Source organism: Carettochelys insculpta, chromosome 5 (genome assembly GCF_033958435.1).
Source record: "Carettochelys insculpta isolate YL-2023 chromosome 5, ASM3395843v1, whole genome shotgun sequence".
Lineage (NCBI taxonomy): Eukaryota > Metazoa > Chordata > Testudines > Carettochelyidae > Carettochelys > Carettochelys insculpta.
In genome coordinates, this window is record NC_134141.1 from 55,950,564 (window position 1) to 55,973,218 (window position 22,655).

At 44.1% G+C, this 22,655-nt stretch overlaps 1 protein-coding gene across 1 annotated transcript; it reads left to right on the top strand.

Annotated features, from left to right (window-relative positions):
- The first annotated feature begins 9,689 nt into the window (after nucleotides 1-9,689).
- ZNF367 (zinc finger protein 367) lies at nucleotides 9,690-21,571 on the top strand. The gene is made up of 5 exons (XM_074994167.1): nucleotides 9,690-10,371; nucleotides 13,663-13,813; nucleotides 16,021-16,140; nucleotides 17,331-17,469; nucleotides 18,996-21,571. The coding sequence occupies exons 1-5, from the start codon at nucleotides 10,045-10,047 to the stop codon at nucleotides 19,231-19,233; spliced, it is 975 nt and encodes a 324-aa protein (XP_074850268.1). The 5' UTR covers nucleotides 9,690-10,044; the 3' UTR covers nucleotides 19,234-21,571.
- Nucleotides 21,572-22,655: the final 1,084 nt, after the last annotated feature.

Below are 22,655 nucleotides of genomic sequence, written 5' to 3' on the forward strand. Positions count from 1 at the left end.
TTATGTCAGATACATAAAAGAACATAATTTGTTGGGAAGAAGTTGAAGGCTGTGTCTACACATACCAAAAACTCTGAAATGGGTACCCGTCTGGCTTTATCCATCTGTTTCCTCAATTCCTTAGGTGGTATTGTAGTTTGAGGAAAGCTTGGTAAAGGTCTTGTAGATATTTGTCTCTGTCTGATGGATCAGAGCAAATATGGTTGTACCTTAGTGCCTGGCTGTAAGCAATGGAGCGTGTAGTATGCCCTGGATGGAAGCTGGAGGCGTGTAGATAAGCATAGTGGTCCATGGGTTTTCGGTATAGAGTGGTATTTATGTAACTGTCGCTTATCTGCACAGTAGTGTCCAGGAAGTGAATTTCTGGTGTCGACTGATCCGGGCTAAGGTTGATGGTGGCATGGAAACTGCTGAAATCACAGTGGAACTCTTCAAGAGCTTCCTTCCTTGGTCCAGATGATGAAGATGTCATCAGTGTAGCACAGGTAGAGAAGGGGCACTAGGGGACGAGAACTGAGAAAGCATTGTTCCAGGTCAGCCATAAAAAGCTTGGCATACTGTGGGGCCATGTGGGTGCCCATAGCAGTGCCACTGATTTGAAGGTATAATTTGTCCCCAAATCCAAAATAGTTGTGGGTGAGGACAAAGTCACAAAGCTATGCCACCATTTGTGCCTCGGTCTCATCAGGGATAATGTTCCTAACAGCTTGGAGTCCATCTTCATGTGGGATATTGGTGTACCCAAAAGCCACCTGCTACAAGATGGGCCTCGCAAGGAAAACAAGAGAATACCACTGACCGTCACATACAGCCCCCACCTAAGGCCTCTCCAGTGCATCATCAGTGATCTGCAACCCATCCTGAACAATGATCCTTCACTCTCACAGATCTCGGGAGGCAGGCCTGTTCTCACCTACAGACAGCCTGCCAACCTTAAACAAATCCTCACCAGCCACTACAAATCATAAACCAGTGGCTCTAGCCCTGGAACCAGCCCCTGCAACGGTTCTCGCTGCCAACTCTGCTCACATATCTACACCAGTGACATCATCACAGGACCTAACATCAACCATACCATCAGGGGTTCCTTTACTTGCACATCTACTAATATATTATATGCCATCATGTGCCAGCAGTGCCCCATTGCAATTTACATTGGCCAAACTGGACAATCTCTATGTAAAAGAATAAATGGACATAAATCAGACATCAGGAACAGTAATGTACAGAAGCCGGTGGGAGAGCATTTCAATCTCCCTGGACACTCAGTGGCAGATTTAAGGGTGACAGTTCTGAAACAAAAATATTTCAGAAATCAAATGGAGAGAGAAATCTCTGAGCTGCAATTTATTTGCAAATTTGACTCCATTAACCATGGATTAAACAGACTGGGAGTGGCTCGCAGCTTACAAAGACAAAATCAAAACAAAAAGCAGTCAAGTAGCACTTTAAAGACTAGCAAAATAGTTTATTAGGTGAGCTTTCGTGGGTGTTGATAGCTCCCCATTAGATGCTGACAATGGCTCACATCCCCCTGTCTGATCTGACTTGTTTTTTCCTCTTTTGATAAGTACTGTTGATACTGGGCCATTTCCACCTTGCTGAATAGACCTTGTCAGCTCTGGCCCTCCCTCTTACTGGGACCCCACTCTTTAAATACCCCTCTGAAACCACCCCCCCACTCATGCATATGATGAAGCGGGTCTTTGCCCACGAAAGCTTATGCTCCAAACTGTCTGTTAGTCTATAAGGTGCCACAAGACTTTTTGTTGTTTTCGAAGCTACAGACTAACACGGCTACCTCTCTATAAAGTGAATAGGGTTTAGAACGGTTCCCATAAGAAGAGAGATTAAAAGACTTGGACTTTTCAGCTTAGAAAAGAGGAGACTAAGGAGGGATATGATAGAGGTGTATAAAATTATGAGTCATCATCATTATCATCAATAACCGTGGGCTCAGCACCCGTTCGTGTCTGATGCCTCTCTCACTATTTCCTTCCATCTCTCCCTATCCAGTGCAGAGTGGCTTAGTTTTTGTAGACTAGCTCCACACCAATCTACTATGTCATGTATCCATTCTCTGTGGGGTCTGCCTCTCCTATTAGAACCATCCATTATGCCGAATACTAGGGTCGTGATTTTTCATTTGTCGTTCATTCTGCAAATATGTCCAAATAGTTGTAGCTTCCATTTTATAGCCTTCCGTTTTGCTCTCGATCCTTGGGGGGAGATATCTCTTTCAACTCTTCAATCAGTCTCTCTGAGACACTCTGGTCCAACTGTGCTTTGTATAGATCAGTACAATATCTCTTCCATCACTGCACGATATTCTCCCTGTTCATGAGCACTTTTGTTCTCATCTTTGATCGCCATCTGTCTCTGTTGCCATTTCCTATTAATTTTCCTAATTGTTTTATACTCCTCCCTGGTCTTACATTCTCCATAATACCTCTCAATATCTTCACATTGCTCCTCTAACCATTTCTCCTTATACTTTCTGGCTGCTTTCCTTACCTCATTGCATTTCATCCTATATTGCTTTCCTGCCATCTCAGAAACACCTCTTCTGATCTTCAACGCTCTTTTCTCTTGAACCAACTTCAGTGTCTTCTGGGTAATCCACTTCTTATTTATCTTTTCTTCTTCTGGAACAGTCTGCTCAATTGCCTCTTCTATAGCGATAGCCAGCCCTGTGACTCTCTTATCTAGGTCTTTCTCCATGGTGATATTCTTAATCTTCTCTTTGAGCGCTGTTCTGTATGCATGCCCTGTTTCTTCCTCGCATAGCCTCGCCATATCTCTTCTTTTCTTAGACTGTGTCTTACATTTTCTTTTGAGTTTTATCTTGATGTTTGCAATCACTAGACTGTGGTCTGAGTCTATATCCACTCCTTGGAAAGTTTGGTACTGCTGTACTGATGTTATCCATCTTCTTCTTATCAAAATCATATCTATCACGTTCTTGAACGAGAAAGTGAAAATTGTTCCTGTAATGTAAGAACTAGGGGACACCAAATGAAATTAATGGGCAGCAGATTTAAAACAAATAAAAGGAAATTCTTCATCACACAGTGCACAGTCAAAACAGGGAACTCCTTACCAGAGGAGACTGTGGAGGCTAGGACTGTAACAGGGTTTTAAAAAGAGCTAGATAAATTAATGGAGGTTTTTAATGGTGCATTGTAGGGGTTTGAGTTGGGGCTATAGGTGATGACAAGTGGTGTTCTATTACTGATCTTCTGGGGCATATCTTGAAGTAGCTGGTTTCACTTGTCATCACCTGTAGCCCCCAACTTAAACTCCAGCAACGCATCATTAAAAACCTACAACCTATTCTAAATTGTGATGCTACACTCCAGAAGGCCCTAGGTGACGGGCCTGTCCTTTCCTATATACAGCCTCCTAACCTAAGAAAGATTCTCACCAGCAATCACAGGCTACACCACAATACTAATCCTGGAACTTTTCCTTGCAGCAAACCCCAGTGCCAACTTTGCCCATATATTTATTCTGGGGATACCATCACTGGATCTAACCGTGTTAGTTACAAGATCAAAGGCATATTCTCGTGCACTTCCAGCAACATTAAATAAGCCATTATGTGTTATCAATGCCCTGCAACTATGTACATTGGACAGCGTGGGCAATACCTGCACCAAAGCAAACATCAAGAAACTTAATAGACATAAGGCAGACAGTGAACACTTCAATGGAGTGGGCCATTCTGTTAAAGATTTTGTGTCCTAGAGCACAGAGGATTTAAAAACAGGTTATAGCGAGAAATTTGTGGATTGGAAGTCATATTCAAATTTGACATTAACAGTTGGTATGAACAGAGACATCAATTACCTCATGCATTACAAGGACTGCTTCCCTTCCTTTGATGCTTATAGTTATCTCAGGCAGGTTACTTAATATTCCCCACCCCCCTCCTCCAGTCCTATGTACCTGATCTGTCAATTTTATTGCAAATTTTTTTTGGTCTTCTGTACTTATAAATGACAATCTGCATTGGAAATGGGATTGATCTGCTGAAGTGGGTCTGTCCCATGAAAGCTCATCACCAAATAAATCATTATGTTAGTCTTTAAAGTGCTACATTTCTGCTGTTTTGTTTTGTTGGAGTACAGCATAACACGGCTACCTCTCTGTTACTTTCCAAAACAAGTTCTCTCCTATCAGCTCACCCTGGTCAGAGATCCTGTGGTGTTCAGAGGAAACATTAAGAGGACTCAGAGGAAGTGTATCTTAACAAAACTGATGGGGATATCACAAGCTGGGAGGAACAAGTCACCAACCAACCCCAATGTCAATTCCATCAGGCAATGGCCCACTTTGAGGATCGGTGCCTTACCCTCAAAGCTGAAGAGAGAGAAAGAAGGAAAGGAAAAGGAAAAATCTTTCTCCTAGCAGGTAGCTGACCTGCCACAAAATGTCTGTACCTACTGTGGGCAGAGTTGCAGGTGCAGTATCAGACTCCTGCATCACCTCTGGTCCCATACTTAAATCCATGGTAGAAATTATACTCAAAGCGAGGGATCACCAGTACCCCGTGTAATAATAATTAGGCTGATACTAAACTGATGCTGCTCATCTTATAGTACATTATACCCTCTTGTATTGCTGTCCTTAACATCTGTAGTAGATATTTGCTTTAGTTCAAAAATTATGTCTGTAATATGTCATAGATAAAGTGGGAAGGGAGGACTCACCTATGCAAAGACAGAAGTTTCCCTGGTACCCTTTCATATTAGGTAACAAAACAGTACACATTAATTGAAGTCAGTGGAGTTATGTTTGATTGTGCTATGGCTGAATTTGACTGTAAAACTTTTACTATTCCTTCTTACTTACACCTGTTGAATATTATGATGCCAGAAAATCCACTTACAGTGCATTTCTTGATGAGTTTTTCTTTACACAACAATCTCAGCACACTGACAAATGTGCAGACCCAGCCAATGAGAAAATACTACTTCAGGTTGCACCTCCCTTGTCTGGCATCCTCAGGACCTGAGCAGTCCCAGATGAGGGATTTTGCTGAATGTGGGGTGGTCAATGTCCTTGGGGCTCCTCTCATATCTCCCAGCCCCAGGCACTTTCAGGGCTTTCCACTGGCTCCCTGACTGCAGTGGCTGCCATTTGGCTCCCTGTCCCCACAGTTCCCTGGCTGCTCCCTGACCTGTGACTTCCCAGGTCCACAGCTGGCTCCATGCCCTCCCCTCTCCTGCCCCCTGCACAGTTCCCTGGCAGCTCCCTGGCCTCACAGCTGCATAGCTGACTCCCCAACAGCACCCTGGCCGGCTTCCTATCAACTTCCCAGCCAAGGTGCTCCCTGAGTTCCCCAGCTCACCACTGTCTCTCCAATCACCAGGGCCCTCTGTCTTCTGCTCTATCCTTCTGTGCAGGCTCAACAGAAGCTTCCAGCAGGGGCTCTAACCCCAGTCCCACACTCCAGCAGAGGCTCTACCCCACCACCCTTTGCTGAAGCAGGGCCAGTGGGGGCTCTGGCGCAGGCCAGGCTGCCAGCCTCTGCTATGGCCCCAGCCCCTGCCCCACTGATGCATGCCGTTTCCCAGCCCTGGGACTCTCTGGTCCTGCAACATACATGGACATGACAGACAACGGATGGTGCCAGATGAGAGAATTCAAATTTAAGAGGTTGAACTTGTATTATTACTCAATAAATCAGTCATTTTGGTTAGAGGGTGGTTGGCAGAATCAGAGAAAAATAGAATGCTTCAAAGTTGCTTCAAGCACCTTTGAAATCCTCTGGGTGTCTTAACACAGTAAAGACAACTGAAGTGCTGAAAGTAGAAATTAAAAGGAAAATATAGGGATTCCTAGTAAATATTCTGAATGTTTCTTCTGCCTTTTGTGTGATGAACACACAGGGCTTGTCTTGGCCTAGGTAATACCAGATTGGAGACTTATTTGCAGTTGAGAACAAGAAGTCTTGTGGCACCTTATAGACTAACAGATATTTTGGAGCATAAGCTTTCATGGGCAAAGACCCGCTTCATCAGATGCATGAGTACAGGGTGTGATTTCAGGGGGGTATTTAAAGAATGGGGTCCCAGTAAAAGGGAGGGCCAGAGCTGACAAGGTCTATTCAGCAAGGTGGAAATGGCCCATTATCAATAGTAGGTATGAAAAGAGACAAAAACAAGTCAGGTCAGACAGGGGGATATGAGCCATTGTCAGAGTCTAATGGGGAGATATTAACACCCAGGGCAGAGAACCTGCTTTTGTAAGATGCAAGCCACTCCCAGTCTCTATTTAATCCTTGGTTAATGGAGTCAAATTTGCAAATAAATTGCAGCTCAGAGATTTCTCTCTCCTTTTGATTTTTGAGATCTCTTTGTTTCAGGACTGCCACCCTTATATCTGCTACTGAGTATCCAGGGAGATTGAAGTGTTCCCCCACAGGCTTCTGTACATTACCATTCCTGATATCTGATTTATGTCCATTTATTCTTTTACGGAGAGACTGTCCAGTTTGGCCAATGTAAATTGCAGTGGGGCATTGCTGGCACATGATGGCATATATTATATTAGTAGATGTGCAGGCAAAGGAGCCCCTGGTGGTATGGTTGATGTTAGGTCCTGTGATGATGTCACTGGTGTAGATATGTGAGCAGAGTTGGCAGCGAGAACCGTTGCAGGGGCTGGTTCCAGGGCTAGAGCCACTGGTTTGTGATTTGTAGTGGCTGGTGAGGATTTGTTTCAGGTTGGCAGGCTGTCTGTAGGCGAGGACAGGCCTGCCTCCCAAGGTCTGTGAGAGTGAAAGATCATTGTTCAGGATAGCTTGATCACTGATGATGCACTGGAGAGGCCTTAGTTGGGGGCTGTATGTGACGGTCAGTGGTGTTCTTGTTTTCCTTGCAAGGCCTGTCTTGTAGCGGGTGACTTCTGGGTACCCTTCTGGGTCTATCAGTCTGTTTCCTCATTTCCTTACGTGGGTATTGTAGTATGAGGAAAGCTTGGTAAAGGTCTTGTAGATGTTTGTCTCTGTCTGATGGATGAGAACAAATACAGTTGTACCTAAGTGCCTGGCTGTAAACAATGGATCGTGTAGCCTGGATGGAAGCTGGAGGCGTGTAGGTAAGCATAGCAGTCCATGGATTTTTGGTATAAAGGGTGGTATTTATGAAGCTACAGACTAACACAGCTACCTCTCTGATACTATTTGCAACTGGCATCTCAGAATTGCTTTCTTTCTAAACATAATAATAACTGAGTTTTCTACATAGAAAAATTAACGAGACTTGCTATGGGATGTGAATTGATATAAACTGAAAAAAAAAGCCCTTTCTGCTATGTGTCTACATATGGAGCTATTCTGGAATTGCACTTTAATTTTCCCTCTTGGAGATGAATAAAATAAAATCTAATACCGGCCCTGGGTCTGTAACACAATCTACTTGTATGGATTACTGGATTCATATGGAGTTAAATTAACTGCGGTGAGAATCTTCTGGAGTCTAAGTGCCTATGCTAGCAGATCCCAATGTGGTATTAATTGTAAGGGATATGTTGGATATATGTTGGAAATTACAGTGTAAATGAGTAGATCAACCAGTTTTTTAAACAAGTGTAATGCTGTTTTGTTCAAGAGTAATTCCACTGTCCAGCTTCAGACAATTTATTATAATAATTCAAATCAGATGCACCTTTCTGATATTTTAGGTAGTACAGAATCATGCACTCTCTTGTAAAAATGGAACTTGTTACTGTATTTCCAAACATAAATTAGTCTGTACATTGTGCATGTGAAAGGCAAAGATCCCAAGTACTTTAACCATTGCTGGAGCACTTGTATTCAAAATGACATATGTTTCATGTTCAGGACACATCTACTTATTACTCCTTATTGTGATGTCTGAGTAAGTAACTGAATTAATACATTGGATTAGAACCCGTCAATACATTGTGTTACTGGGGAGATATGTCAAATGGACAAATACCAAGAAATTAACTGCAGGCTGTTACTTGGCAAAATGGCACTGGAATAAATTGGCTGTATGCCCTAAACTCTTTAAGCATCACACAGTGAAACTCATCTCTACATTGACTGTTAGAAAAGTTAACTGACTCAGCAAATAATTCCCTTCATATAGAGTACAAATGGTCACCTTTGCACACATGAAATGGTTAATGTGTAAGGAAATTCAATACTAATGAAATAATATTGCTGTTATGGGTTCCTTCTGACTTAGGTCCAGATTTCTGAATCATTTAGGATTAGGTCTCTAACTACGCTTAAACATCCCAGTGGTAAGCTGTCCCTGAGGTATCATGATGGCTTGTTTCTGATTTTTGAAACTGACTTGTAGAGCTTTAGAAGCACATTACTTGAAACAGAGGAAGACAGGACGATCTGACAAGCCTGATGGAGTATGTAGGAAATTATCCTGACTGGAGCTTGTAGATGCTATTGCAATATCAGGAACACATGAAAACACAATCTCTGACTGTTGTGCAATATTTGACTTTTTAAAAGCATAGGTGAGGTTTTTTCGGTATTTTGGACACTTGAAAAGTACACCGTGGAAGCATCCACAACCGGCCTGGGCAGTTACCATTAATGTATATTGATGGTATTAATGTATATTGATGGCATTTACTCAGCTAATTAACATTTTTAATCGTAAACGGGACCATGGCAGCCTTGGGAGGCGCACCCTCTGTGTCTCTGAAAAACAACATTAACAAAATCCCCTTCCTTAGGAACTGTCTTCTAGGCAGAGCGGGGAAGTCCAGCAGTTCCGCCCCGCTCTGGGGCCCAGGGAATCATGGGAGGCTCAGCGCCCCTTTTCGGTAGCCGAAGTCCGCTTCATCCTTGCGGGTTGCAGACCGCCCGCTTTGCTACAGCGCCTGCTGGGGGGTGCTGGCCATGCTGCCTGAGGCCCGAAGCCAACAGATCCCGCCGACCCTCCCAATCCGCAGCTCAGGACAGGCCTGTGGCAAAGTTCATCCTGGCGTCCAGCCCCGCGCAGGACAGCCAGGCTACTCTGGCAGCCGGTGTAACCTCGGACCCGAGCGGGAGTCGGGGGGAGCTGAAGGGGTGCACCGAGGCAGGTTGGGAAGGAAGGGCGGGTAAAACCGTGGTGGGAAGGGGGAGGAGAAGGAGACGGTGCCGACACACCCCCAGCTGAATACCACAGGAGAGGTGAGAACAGGCAATGTGACCCCGTGCGCTGCCGCCGCCTACCCCTTTAAAGTAAGCAGGTGACACTCTCAAAGAGACGTCACAAATGCTTGAAGTGCGCGGGAAGATAGCGCCTGCGTCTATGATTGGTTGGGGGACCAGGACTACAACAGCGCGCGCCAAACTAGAGGACCAGCCCGGTCTCTTCAGGCCACATTAGCCCCGCCCCTTTCCTTCAGCGGCCCAATCAGCACGCGACCAGCTTCCCCGTGAAGGCGCAACTAGTGCTGGGCGTGGCTCACAAGCTCTGGACCGCGACGCCAAGAAGTTTCGAATTCTGTGAGCTAGAGAGCGCTCCAGCCAATAGGGGGGCAATGATGTGGCGGAGCCCCACCCACGCCCCGCCTCGAGGGGCGAGCCCGCCCTCTTTCTCACAAGCGATTGTCTACCGCAGCTGTCACTCCGCCATGTATCAACGGGAATCCGTGATTGGTTCCGCCCAGGCGCGAAATGTAACGCGGGAAAATCTTGGGCTCGGTTGGGGCCGGGCTACCTGCAGCTTCGGAGGAATCGCGGCGGCGGCGGCTCCGGCTGTATTGCGATCTAGGCCAGGTGGGGGACCCGACACCGCCGCAAACGAGAGACGCGCACGTGCGGCCGCTTCTCCACGAGCTGCTGCCATGGCCGGCGGCCACCGCTGACACGGCGGATCTGCTGTTCGGAGGCCGGAGTGGCAGGGGAGATACCGAGGCCCGGAGAGGACCAGCCGCCGATGAGTGGCTGAGGAGGATCGGGGGCGACAGGCGGCTTTGGGGTGAGATCACCGTGCCCGGAAAAGTGGGCCTGGGCCGCCGCGGAGGTTTCCCCGTCCCGCTGCCTGCCAGAGGCTCGCGATGGCGGAGAGGCCGCCCCAGGTGATCTTCTGCCAGGACTCCCCGAAGCGGGTCCTGGTCTCCGTTATCAAAACCACCCCGATTAAACCGTCCCGGGGCGGCGAGGAGCCGGCGCCCGCCCCGCCCGTCCCCACCAGTCCCGGCTTCAGTGACTTTATGGTGTATCCCTGGCGCTGGGGGGAGAACGCGCACAACGTGACCCTCAGCCCAGGTAGCGCCGCCACTCCCTCGGTCCAGCAGCCCCGAGGGGCAGCGATCAGAGCCGCCAACGGGGAGGACGAGGAGGCGGGCAGCCCGGATAGTGGAAGCGGCAGCAGCCATCTGAAGGTGAGTTTGAAACGGCAGCGTGCCGGGGACCCGCCTTCATAGCGTGGGGGGAACAGGCGGCAATGCTAATGCTGGGCCCTTGGGAGCACCGGGAAGAGCGAGCGTCTGTCGAGTTTAAAGGGTGAATCTGTGGCTGGCAACCTTCCAGATTTAAAGTGAAGTCACTTCCGGATGCGGCTCCTGCGCTGGTGACGACACCTTCGGGCGCCAAAATTATACCGGCCGGGAGTTCGTTGGTCTGTGTCACGTGTTGGCTGGGAGGGGTGGCACAGTGTAGTGGCTCTGCTGTGCGCAGGCGCGGGGCGGCTTCTGTGGAGGGCGGGGCGGCTGGGCCACCCAGCGTACGAGGGGAGGCGCTTTGTGGAACGCTGTCTGTAGGGTGTCTGGAGCTCCTCTCGGCAATCCCTGTGGCGTTACAGACCTTCACCTGCGTGCAACTCGCGGTCCTCCGCAGAGCCGCGCGCCCCGTGACGTGCCTGTGCAAGGGCCCCGTGAGGCGCCAGCCGTGTCTCCCTAATCCCGGGCCACGCGCTCTGTTTCTCCAAATGTTTCTGTGAGCTGCTGCCCCGCAAAGTCGGCCTAGCCCAGGAAGCCCGGCTGTGCGCCTTACTGCCGTCTCAGCCCCGGAGGCAACTGATTTCCCTAGAGGGGCTTAAGGAGCTCGCCGTTGCGGGGACCCAGGTCAGGTGCCCGGTATGAAGTGCGTGCGAGGAGGTTGGTCACTTGGTCACTTTCAGACTCACTCCAAACTACTGGTTCCAGTTGATGGAATGTATTTAAATACGTGAGTCCTACATAAATCAGGTAGCTGGCTGAGTTCTTTTAAGACCTCTCTGACACAGTGTTTTCTTTTGTGTGTCCCAGTGTTAAAATAGGAACCATCCAAAATCATCATTACTAAAAATGTGGATTACTGCCACAGTTCTCAAGCTGTGCAGTTTGACCCCAAAGGGGGCTGTAACCAGGATTCCATCTAATTTTTTGCTGTCTGGGATGGAATAAATGTTATGTTCTCCAAGGCATGGGGGGGGAGTGTACTACCAGCATAAACATGTGCTGCAGGCACTCTGCTAATCAGCTGCATTGCACCCTCTTTCTTTGTCAGCTACCCAAGAACTCATCTTAGAACAGTGCTTGTGATCCCATTTTAATAGGGTTGCTTTGGCTGGTGTGAGGCTTGCTGGAGCTCACAGCTGAAGCCTAAGTCTGAGCCCCCTGCCTAGGACTGAAGCCTTCAAGCTTTTGTGCTTCTCAAGGTGGCAGGGCCCTAGCATTGTCACCTCCCTCTTGCCCCCATCTAGAGTGGTAGGGTTCACACTTTGGTCCCCTTTTGTTGGGTCATATACTATCTTTTGCCTGCAGAAAGGGGTTGTGGTGCAAGGAAGTTTAAGAAGGCTTGGATTAGTAAATAAAAATTTAGCTGTGTAAGTCTCAGTAAGCTGATTAGCAGAGTGCTGCAGCAAATATTTATACTGGTCGTACACCCTCCCATCCTTAGGTGCATATAACAGAACTTATTCTATCCCAGATGGCAAATGTAGTCGCACACATGCCTTCTTTTCTGGATCTGAAGTTTACAAATATGCTCAAATGGATTTGTCAGCTAAGAGTGCTGTGGAAGCAAACCCCCATTTTCTCATGGACTCAGATTACACTGACACCAACTGCTGTCAGCAGTACGCAAATAGAAGGTTTTGAAAATGCAAATGACCGCTCATTTGCATGACCACACCCCAGCAGAGGCTACTGCCAGCAGAAGAAAATTGTGTAAATGTGGTTCTGCTGGCAACGCCCGGCCTTTGTTGGCAGCCTCTTATGCCTGGAAAACATCAGGCATAAGAAGCTGCCAACAAAGGGGGGGGCGGCGGTTCACCAGCAGAGCCACGGTTGCACAGCTTTTTTTGTGCCAGCGGCAGCGTCTGCTGCTGAGCGAATATGCAAATAAGTGGTCATTTGCATTTTTGAGACTGTCCATTTGCACACTGCTGCTGGCAGTTTGGGTCAGTGTAACCACAGCCTTGGAAAGCATAGGATCTGTGGATTTCTGTACATGGACTAAGGGTGACCTGACCCCATGTATGGCTCTCAGGATTTGGCCCTCGGGATTTGTCTGGAGGACTATGCACGATGTGGTAGCTCTCCATCTCTGAAAAGGAAAGAGAGCTGCTCAGTCCTGACAAATGTTGCCTCTTGTTTTGTTATGGGCTGTCTGACTGATCTAGAATTGGAATGACCTTGATGTACTTTGCTAGAACCTTAATTTCATGCTATCAGTACTTAAGGAATGGAGAAGTTTAGCAGGAGGGGATTCTCATTCCTGACAGTCCCTGCAACAGAAGCTAGGTGAATTAGCCCACTATATTTTAAAAATGGGGAAAAAGGTCTTTCCAAAACCTAGGTTATGTAATGATCTTGTCTCTGCCAATGGGATAGTGCTGTGCAAGTAGGTTTCACCATGCTGGTTTTATTTGCACTATATTAGTCATTCTCTGAGCCAGCAATACTCAATCACCACACAAGCAATCTTCTTTTTCTGGAATTTAAGGCCAAAGCACCAGTATCTGTTTCCCAGGGAGCAATTCTGCCCCAAGAATTTACTTCCTTAAAGAGATTGAGGAATAGAGCAGGTTCTGCTGCTGTTTGCAGGAGCTACCCCAAAAAAGAAATTTCATCAGAAAATTAAGAACAAATATGCAACACTTATTTGAAGGTTGAGCGGTACTTCCATTCTACGGAAAACATTTTAGAACTATGTAATAGGGTCATTTGGTGGCTTTTGCCATAGCAATGTAATTTGGGGTGCCATTCATACCTAGACTTCGTATCTGCTATGTTTTCAAGGCATACTTATTTTTAAATAATTATTCATCATGGCTACTCAGACACACTAGTTCAAGAAGGAATGATGTAACCATTGGTCCAGCTTTTTCACTTCTTCACTACATGTGTGTATATAAAATTTGCATACTGTGGTGTTTATGTAAGAACACATTTCTAGAACCTGCTTACTTGTGTTCCTTAAAAATGACATTTAATTTGGAGCTTTGTGAAGAATTTATTTACTGGGAAGAACAGTTGCTCTGATTGAAATCGTCTCTTTTGTTTTGCTTCTTGGTGAATGATTATGAGGGAGGAAAATAAAGGCTATTACAAAACTGTATTTTCTTGATGTGTTGGTACATAATTATTTTGAGAGAGCTGCTTCTGATTAGAAAAGCTTCCTGTGAACTGCAAGTACTGTATTAATTAGAAAAAAAAAAAAGCAGTTTCTTAACTGTGGATTTTTAATAGGATGGTATTAGACGTGGCCGACCAAGAGCAGACACGGTGCGAGATCTAATTAGTGAGGGAGAGCATTCATCCAGCCGAATCCGTTGTAACATCTGCAATAGAGTGTTTCCACGAGAGAAATCTCTACAGGCACACAAAAGAACTCATACTGGTAAGTGAAAGGAATGTAACCTTGTGCATAGAAAACATATTTGAATACTTAGGATTTTAGCTTGGAACTTCTTGCATTCTTGCCGTTAGTATTGTTGGTTAGTTACTGAGTGGACTGCTTGTCTCCTTGAGGTTTTGTTATATGGTCAAAAATTTTTAAAAGTCAACTTTGTGTAACAGCCTGTGTTCATACAGGAGTAACTGTGGCAGAGTAACCTGCATTGCTGGGGTAAAAGGAGACAAATCTCTCTGTGCTTCCATTTGCTTCAGTTACATTGCATTTAGTAACTGAAAAAGACAGTGGTTTTTTTTTTTTTTCCTTAGTTTTACTCTGTGTAGCTGATACCCTTCCGGTGTTGTGGGAAAGACCCACAACAAGTGAGATGTAAGTGTAATGAAGGAAAATGTTCGTCTCTAAAAATTGGCAGGGGATCACCTAAGACAGGTATAACACTTGGGGGCGGGGGGGGGGGAGGGAAGACAAGATTCAAGTAGCCCCTGCCCCCTCTCATTTTCTTCATCACCTCCCGTTCTTTTTGTGTTTTCAGTTGACAAGAAAATGCAAGTGGGTTAAATTTTAGGATAAAATCTGTTCCTAGGAGCAGTTATATATGATGTTAACATCCACTTACCTTAAGGGAGAGCATTTTTTTTCAAGCTTTTCTTTATCTAGAAGCTGTTTTGCTTATTTCTTGCTTCTGTGGAATGGGTGAACTGCTGACTATCTTGATGCAGATTTTTGATTGCATGAATAGCTCCTAATTGCATATTTTGGAGGGGGTGATGTAAGAATTATAGAAAATAGTTAATCTTCTAAAATGTATATTGGCAAACGAGACTTCTCTTGTTTCTGAAAAGCAAGATGTCATTGTTTCCCTATATTAAAGATAATTTAACATATTGCTTATGTACGTGAGAGACATATTTTGCCAAAAAATGTCACAATACTCAATAAAATCTCTAAAATAACTTGCCTCCAATGATTTATTTTTCTGGATCAAATAAGATAATTTTGCCTGCCTGCCAATATTAAATAATGATTCCTCTAATATTTTTTGATCACACAAGATGTCCTTGTATTTCATTTTCCTCTATATGTGAAGCTTCCATCTCTAAGTGCCAGACCAGTCAAAGAACTACTATGAATACTGTAATAATCTAGGAAGAAACAAAATTACAGGGAATATACGTGTTGTGTGTTTTGACAGGAAATATCAGAAAATAACAATGGTATGTGTGCAAGAGTGAGAGAAGAGATGGTGTGAATGGACATGAAGGGCAGTCTGAGTGCATGTGTTAACGAACTCTCTTTAGCCAAGCACTCAGGAGTCTGAGCACTTGATCAGTACAGCAGTGCCCGCAGCTCCCATTCCTGAGCCCAAGGCACCGGTACAGAGGATCCTCGTCACCCCACTTCAGCAGAGACCAATTCAGAGACCCGCCATCCCACCAGCCAAGGATCAGCTTCCCAAGGAAGGGGAGATTCTCTAAGGAAGCTGCTAGCTAAGCGTCTAATTCTGAGAGAGATGGGGATGAGGAGCTAACCCAAATGTTGAGGTGGCTATAGCTTCTGTAAATCTCCCTAGCTCCACACCTGCTAACATAAAATTTAAATGTCACACCATAATATAAACTTCTGTTGTGCTTGTGGAAGTGGATTTCTTCATTTCATCACAGCATAATCACTTTTGTTGTATTAGACACACTCAGATCTCCATTCTGTTGGAAAATTACTTATCTGTTCTTCTAAGTAACACCTAACATTGTTACAACCTGAAAGTTGAGAGAGAGTATTTTTCCCTAGTCACTGTTTACTTTGTGTTAGCTCAGTTACATTTATTATTCCTTTATACTCTCCCTTTTCTGTGTGGGTCTTTTTACATAGTGACATGGGAAAGGGTGTGTCAATTGCAAAATATCATTGTAAGATAGTTCCCTTGACAGTTATTAAGGGACGTGTACTACCTAAGACTGCTTAAAACACTAACTTGGTGAAATTCCAAGTTGATGCTTTTCTGCAAGGAGATTTTTGCTGTTTTGGGGGACTATTATCTTTCTACAAAAAATTCTTATTTTTGTCATTGACTGAGGCAATCCTTAGCAGAGTCAGAGCCATGAACTATCACTAGATGGTGTCCAGACTCTTTAAATGTATAACTTTTAATTCTACTCAACTTTGTGGGTTTTTGTTCTGTTTTGTTTTTTAAGGTGAAAGGCCTTATTTGTGTGACTATCCAGATTGTGGGAAAGCCTTTGTTCAGAGTGGGCAGCTCAAAACGCACCAGCGTCTCCACACAGGAGAAAAACCTTTTGTCTGCTCAGAAAATGGTATGCCCTTAGAAAACAACCAGCAGTACTCAGAACATGGGGAAGTTGGGCAGTAGTATTCAGGGGTGAAAGTAATTCTATTTCTTACAGGTACGGCAGCTCTTTTTGCGGGGGAGGGGTCATCAGGACAGAATGTTTGGGTTGTGGGGGTAGCCATATGACAGTACCTGTAAAAAAGAAAAAAAAAAATTAAGTGAGAGATGAACTGGGGGGGAAGGCAGTCAACACATGGCGTAGGGTTGTGTGGGGCAGTGCTGGGGGATTCAGGGCAGGGAGATGGAGAGTGTGGGGGAGCTGGGAGTGCAGCTGCCCAGTCTGAGGCTGGAGGCACTGTGGCTGAGCCTCTAAGGGGCTGTGAGTGATGGCTCAGGTCCCCTGGGGCTGCAGCCTCATCCCCGCTGGCTGTGACCTCGTCCCCCCCGCAGCTGTGAGTGGTTTGGACTCCTGTTGGGGAGGAGGTCAGAAAGGGGGAGGCATGCTTCCTGTGTCCAGGGCTAGCAAGGGAATCTTCGCCTTGTATGGTGACCAGCAGCATCCATAGCCTCAGCCCCAGATGGCCATTCTCTTACTGGTGCACTGGCTTACTTTCACCTTTTGGTAATACAGCTAGACCACATGGGACTGGCATGCTCCGGACCTGACCTGTCCCAAACAAGTGAGTTTTCTGGACCAGGGGACGTTAATGCTGGCTACTGGGCTATGCTCCCAGCTCCTGCCAGGCTGCTGGCCACCCTGCGACTGGCCCATCTCTATTCCTGGCCCAGCTGTGCTTCCTGCCATTGATTTCAGACTCACAGCCAGCCCCTGCTTCCAGCCTCTGGGCTCTCTGCTTCAGCAATATCTGTGGTCCTGCCAGGCTATGGGTGTAGCCATACCAGAGAGGTGCAAGTTTATTAGTACTACCATTCATATATGCCCTGGATCTGAATTTTAGATACTGTTTTAAAGGTGAAAGTGAAATAAATCTGTGTGCAACTGGCTAAACTTGTATTAGTTAACAAGCAGGTTCTTAAATGTATAGGCAAGTTATATAAGCAATTATTTTTGGGTATATGGTCTTTTGGACAGAATTTTCCAGGTTTTAGAGAGGGGAAGACAGTTAATATAGTAATTACTTAGTTTCTAAAATTTTGGGCTTACATTTTGAGTGACTGCTTTTCTTGATTTATTGTCCTTGCTTTTTTGTTAAGGATGTTTAAGCAGATTCACACATGCAAACCGTCATTGTCCTAAACATCCCTATGCAAGGCTGAAGAGAGAAGAACCCACTGGCAGACTGAGTAAAAAACAAACGGCTGACAACAAAGCAGTTGCTGAGTGGCTAGCAAAGTAAGTTTTCTTAAACTGACCATCTAACATTGATTATTAAGATGCAGATAGCACTAAGGTTTGAAATGTCAGTGGAAACCTAAAACTTTTACACTTGGTATTTTCTGTCATCTCGGGCTATTTTTAAATGTCTCTCAAATTACTTCACATAAGACTGTATAAAAAGTATTGTAATTTCTAAAGACTCTCAGTCATTATTTCTCAAGGTCACGTTCACCTTGTAGTTCTGGAATGTATTGATTTCCTTCACAGCTGTGCCATGAGAAATAGTTAATCTGTCAGAAGCAGTATCCATAGAGTATCTAAAAGAGGATAAAAATGGTAATTGGTATCAATTACTGACTTGAAACTTTTCACTGGCACAATTTACCTCGAATCAAACTCTTTCTTCTGGTGATGTAATTTCTGAGAAGGATTTTAATATTTCCTCCATGGTTACACAGATGAGTGTACCACTGTATACACTATAGAAGCACTGTAATCCAAAGATGGACTGGTTTTTTGTGAGGTTTGAGTTTCATTTCTGACTGCCACAGGCTTCTAAGATGGTCATTTAATCTTAGTTTTTGAGACATTAATTTTTGTCTGTAACAATGCTCCCTTTAATTCCTGTATTTTGTCTTTGGAGGAGTTCACTAATGAGGTGTGGTGGGGTGTACGTCACTAGAGAGAGAGAGAGATTATAGCTTTCCTTTGAAATGAAGCATATCCATTTCAGGGAAGTTCTCTGACCTGTGTTTGTTAAAGAGATCAGACTAGATTATCACAGTGGTCCCTCCAGGCCTTAATCTATGATGGAGATGTGGGAGCAACACATACAAAAGATCTGCATTATAGAAGTTGTGAGGACAAGTAGCCAAGTACTCCCTGATACCTTCTGAGGAGGAAAGCTCTACAGTAAACCCTCAAGTTACCCACGGGGAGTTGTTTGTGTAAGTCGAGGGGAGACAGGAGCCAGGCTGCCACCTGGTTCCCAGCTCCTCTGGGTTTACAGGAGCTGGGAAACTGACCAGCCCACGGGGGCTGATCAGTTTGCTGGTTCTGAGTGGCAGGGAGCTGGGAAACTGGGCAGCCTGGTTCAGGTCTCCTTGCCACTTGTGGAACCCAAGACACTGACCAGCTGGTCAGTGTCCTAGGTCCCACAAGCAGTGGGGAGCTGGGAACCAGGTAGCAGCCTGGCTGCCCTCTGCTTGCAAAGAGAGGATACCGAGCAGGACAGGCAACCTCTCCTGTCAGGGGTGGCAAGAGTCAGGCTGCTGCCCCTGGCAGGAGTGATTTCCTAGTCCTGTTGGGTGGCAGTCCCTTTAACCCAAGCCACAGACACAATCAAGTTATGCATCTCAAGGGTTTACTGTATTTGTTTAAGTACTTAAAAATAAGGGCTGAGAAATTTAACAGTTGGAATAAAATGAATGATCCTATCATATTTAAGATTCTGGTTTGGAAGATTCTTGTCAGCTGTCAGTGAGACTTCTTGTGATGGTTGGGTGATGCTTATAAAATATGTCCAATTTTTGACCTCACAGGTACTGGGAGACTAGAGAGCAGCGCACTACTACTTTAAAAAGCAAAAATGTTCAGAAAGCTGACCAGGAACAGCAAGATCCCATGGAATATCTTCAATCTGATGAAGAGGATGATGAGGAAAAAAGTAGTGCTCCTGCAGCTGCCCGCCGTCGCCTTCAGGAGCAGCGTGAACGTCTGCATGGTGCACTGGCTCTTATTGAGCTTGCCAATCTGGCTGGAGCACCACTGCGACAGTAGCATAGGAACTGAATCTGCCAGTATACAAAATGTACTGCCTGGTGGTACTTAACCAGTTAGATCCTGGGCATAAGCTAAGCACCTTATTTGCTTATCATAGGCTGCTATTCTGTAGAATTTATGAAGAATGTTGTTGCTCCACAAGATGGGGTAAGAGAATTGCACTTTTTTGTATGGTAAAAGACAGATGTAAAGTTTTTAAGTATTTGTAAATATGGGACTGCACAATGCAGGGTCAACAAATTGTGTATTGTGGAAAGTTAGATTTTTTGCAAGGTTAATTCATTCATTTGAAGCAGTTCTCACAGGAAGCACTTTCTGAACATGATACTTGTATGATTAGGAACATTGTACAGGTGGCAAAAGGCTTATTTATCTGACTATTTAAACAAAAGTACATTTAGTACATTTGATAATACTGTAAGCAGTGATGCAACCAAGGCTTTAATGGCAGTATGTTTTATCTAGTATAGAGGAGGGCAAAGCTTCTAATTATGTTGTGGGGAAAGAAGCTGGTTATGTAGAATTAAGACAGTTCAGGATCTTCACTGTGACTGCCCAAAGTACGAGACTGACTTTGCTATCTTATTTTAAACTTGAGATTCAAGTAGAATTTCTTGGTCTGAGTAGCACTTGTTATTCCTAACATGTGATGTTGGGAACTTTTGCACATTGTTGGGCTTGTTTGAAAATGAATGATTAGTCTTGCAAAGTCTAGACATAAAGGTAACAATTGGTAATATTTCTCAGATATTTTGGACCCTGTAATGAGATTTGGCACTTGTTTTGTTAATAAAGGGGGTATTTACAGGGTGGTATTGATTTGTAGTAAACTATTTAGACCTCTTATTAGCTAACACTAAGTTTTAAAGTACTGCTTCTTTATGAATATTAGCAAATAGAAACCTCCGGCATAAAGCCACCTTATTGCTTTACTTCAGGATAAAACATCAAATTTTTGTGTTCACTAAGTATAGTCCAGCTATCAGTTAAACACTGCAGAAGAATATTTGCTGTTCAACTAGAAAATAGGCTTCCAAAAATAGTTGCTTGTTTTTAAGTTGCGTGGTTTCATATATCTTTTCCAAATAAATGAAGTTACAGAACACTGATTAATGATCATCTAGCACAGACAGAAAGTAAGTTTAGCAGTACACCCTCTTCACCTCTTGTTTTGTATTGGGTTTTATCTAACTTACCATGTAACAGGCTCATGGTCTTATTTCGCCGTTCTTTTCAACATCATATAACCAGAGTTGCACAATATGCTAACAGATGACTTTGAAAAATAGTGAATTGGGCATACTCTTGAACTTTAAAAGAAAAAAAAAAAAAGGTTTGGCTGATGGTGCAGTGGATATTTAAAAAGATGAATGCAATTTTCATCTAAATGGATTGACTTCCTCCTTCTGTAGTTCATAGAAGTGCCCAGGCTATAGACTCCTTAATCCTATCACAAGAAAATCAAACAAATGTAGATGTGAAGGGGAGCCATTTTTCTATTGGTGTGAGTGGGAGAAAAAAATAGTTTAAATGACCTGAGAGTAATTTTTTTTTTTTTTTAAACTGATGTGCTGGAAATTTAACACGACCACATCAGAAAACGTAGATCTTCAATTCAGTTTTTCTAATAAATGATGCCTATAATGGCATGAATTTTATTAACCTGGTACATATTTAGAATTGTGTTGGTGTACGTAACCATCGTCAAAGGTGTTTTATTAAACTACTGTTCATTTCCCTGTTTGTTTATTTGGCCTCAAGCTTTTTAAAAAGAAAATAAATAACATACTCTTCTGAAGTCACCAGAGACGTTCTACCTACATTCAGCTACTTAGTGAGTCATAGATGGTAGATGTAGAACCTCTAACAGTGTCGGGCCCTAATCCTTCAATTAGCTGGACACAGGCAGACTCCTATGCCCACATGGAGCACCACTGAATCTCCATGTGAACGCAAGGATCTGCTAGCAGCAGCCAGTTGCAGAATGAGGGCCATGTATAGGGTGAGGTGCGTAGGGGAAGAGGACAGGAACGTTTGCCGCTCAGGACAGTTCCAGAACTGAAAGAAACTTTCTACAAATTATTCAGAGAAAATAGAATGTGTCTACAGTTAGACAAAATTGAAGCCGCTTAACCAGTTTTGTGTAAATTGTAATTTTGCGGAAAATATAATTTTGAGGTGTTGAAGTCTGCTTTTGTGGGGTTTTTAAATGTAATTTTGAAGTGTTCTGTGCTGCATATGTGTCAGTTGTAGTTTGGCATGATTTAACAGCAAAAGAGTAAAAGTGCTGGCATTTTAATAGGTGCGCCAAATAAAAGTTGGTTTAATTTTAAGTTTGAAATCCAAGTCTCAGTAGTGGTAATTCTTGATCGTGTTTTTAACTGTTTTGTGTCAAGCTAGTTGCTCTTGACTACCATGGTCCCGTCACTTTAATGGTTCCTTAACCTTGCAAAAGGTTTAATTCCCTGACCAATACACTGTTGTGAACAGCAGTGGTGTAACTTTTTTCTACTTCTTAAAGGTATGGTTAATATCCTAACTTGAACTTTGTTTTTTGAACCTTATTTACTGTACTTGATGAGTTCAAAATAACTCCTTTGAATAGGAATCCTTACTGAAGTAATTGAGGTAGTCCAGAAAGAATAAGCATGGCGAGAATACATTTTTCTTGAAATAGTTCAAGCAATGTAGTGTACTACTTCATGACCAACAGTTAACTTTGCAGTTGATGCTCTGTTCATTTTTGAGTTCTTACTCCTTGTCAGAAATGGTAGGGATGAAGAGGGTTTATCCACATGTCAGATAAAGGTAAGATGTGCACGCTAAAAAACTGGAGTTATCATCCTATATTGTCCAGAATACTTAAGTGGCAAGAATAGTTAATACCATAAACTATAGTTTCATCAGCCTTCAATACTTGATTCACTTAAGGGACAAAATTAATAAACGTTTTCCTGTCTTGAATGAGGAGAAGGAAAGTTCATGTTATCTTGAAGTAACTTTTTGTAAGTTAATCACAAGATTGGCAAGTGGCATGGAGTCTACCCACCACCAGGAACTAAATGGAGGTAACTGAAGAAATGGATTAGTAGTAACTCCTGTGCACTACTCTTCAAGTCTTTCGCTGAAACAATTTCCAAAAAATGGACATCTGCTTCAGCTTCCTTACCAAAAGGCGGAACCTACCTAAAAGTCTAACCTGGAATTTGGATATACTGCCATTTTCTACTAAGTGCTCTTTTATGAGAATCTTGCATTATTTAATGTCAGGATGTACAAATACAGGAAATTGCAGAATTTAGTCTTATTTGAATGTCAGTGCCACCTGACGAAGAGAGCTCTCTGTAAGCTCAAAAGCCACCCTCCCTCCCTTAGACATTGGTCTAACTAAAGATATTTCACTGACTTGGTCTCTCTAG

Excerpts from the sequence above, each read along its gene's own strand:
- ZNF367 (XM_074994167.1), top strand. The coding sequence starts at position 10,045 with ATGGCGGAGAGGCCGCCCCAGGTGATCTTCTGCCAGGACTCCCCGAAG. Across the intron at positions 10,372-13,662 it reads GCGGCAGCAGCCATCTGAAG|GATGGTATTAGACGTGGCCG; the intron begins GTGAGTTTGAAA and ends GATTTTTAATAG. Across the intron at positions 13,814-16,020 it reads ACACAAAAGAACTCATACTG|GTGAAAGGCCTTATTTGTGT; the intron begins GTAAGTGAAAGG and ends TTGTTTTTTAAG.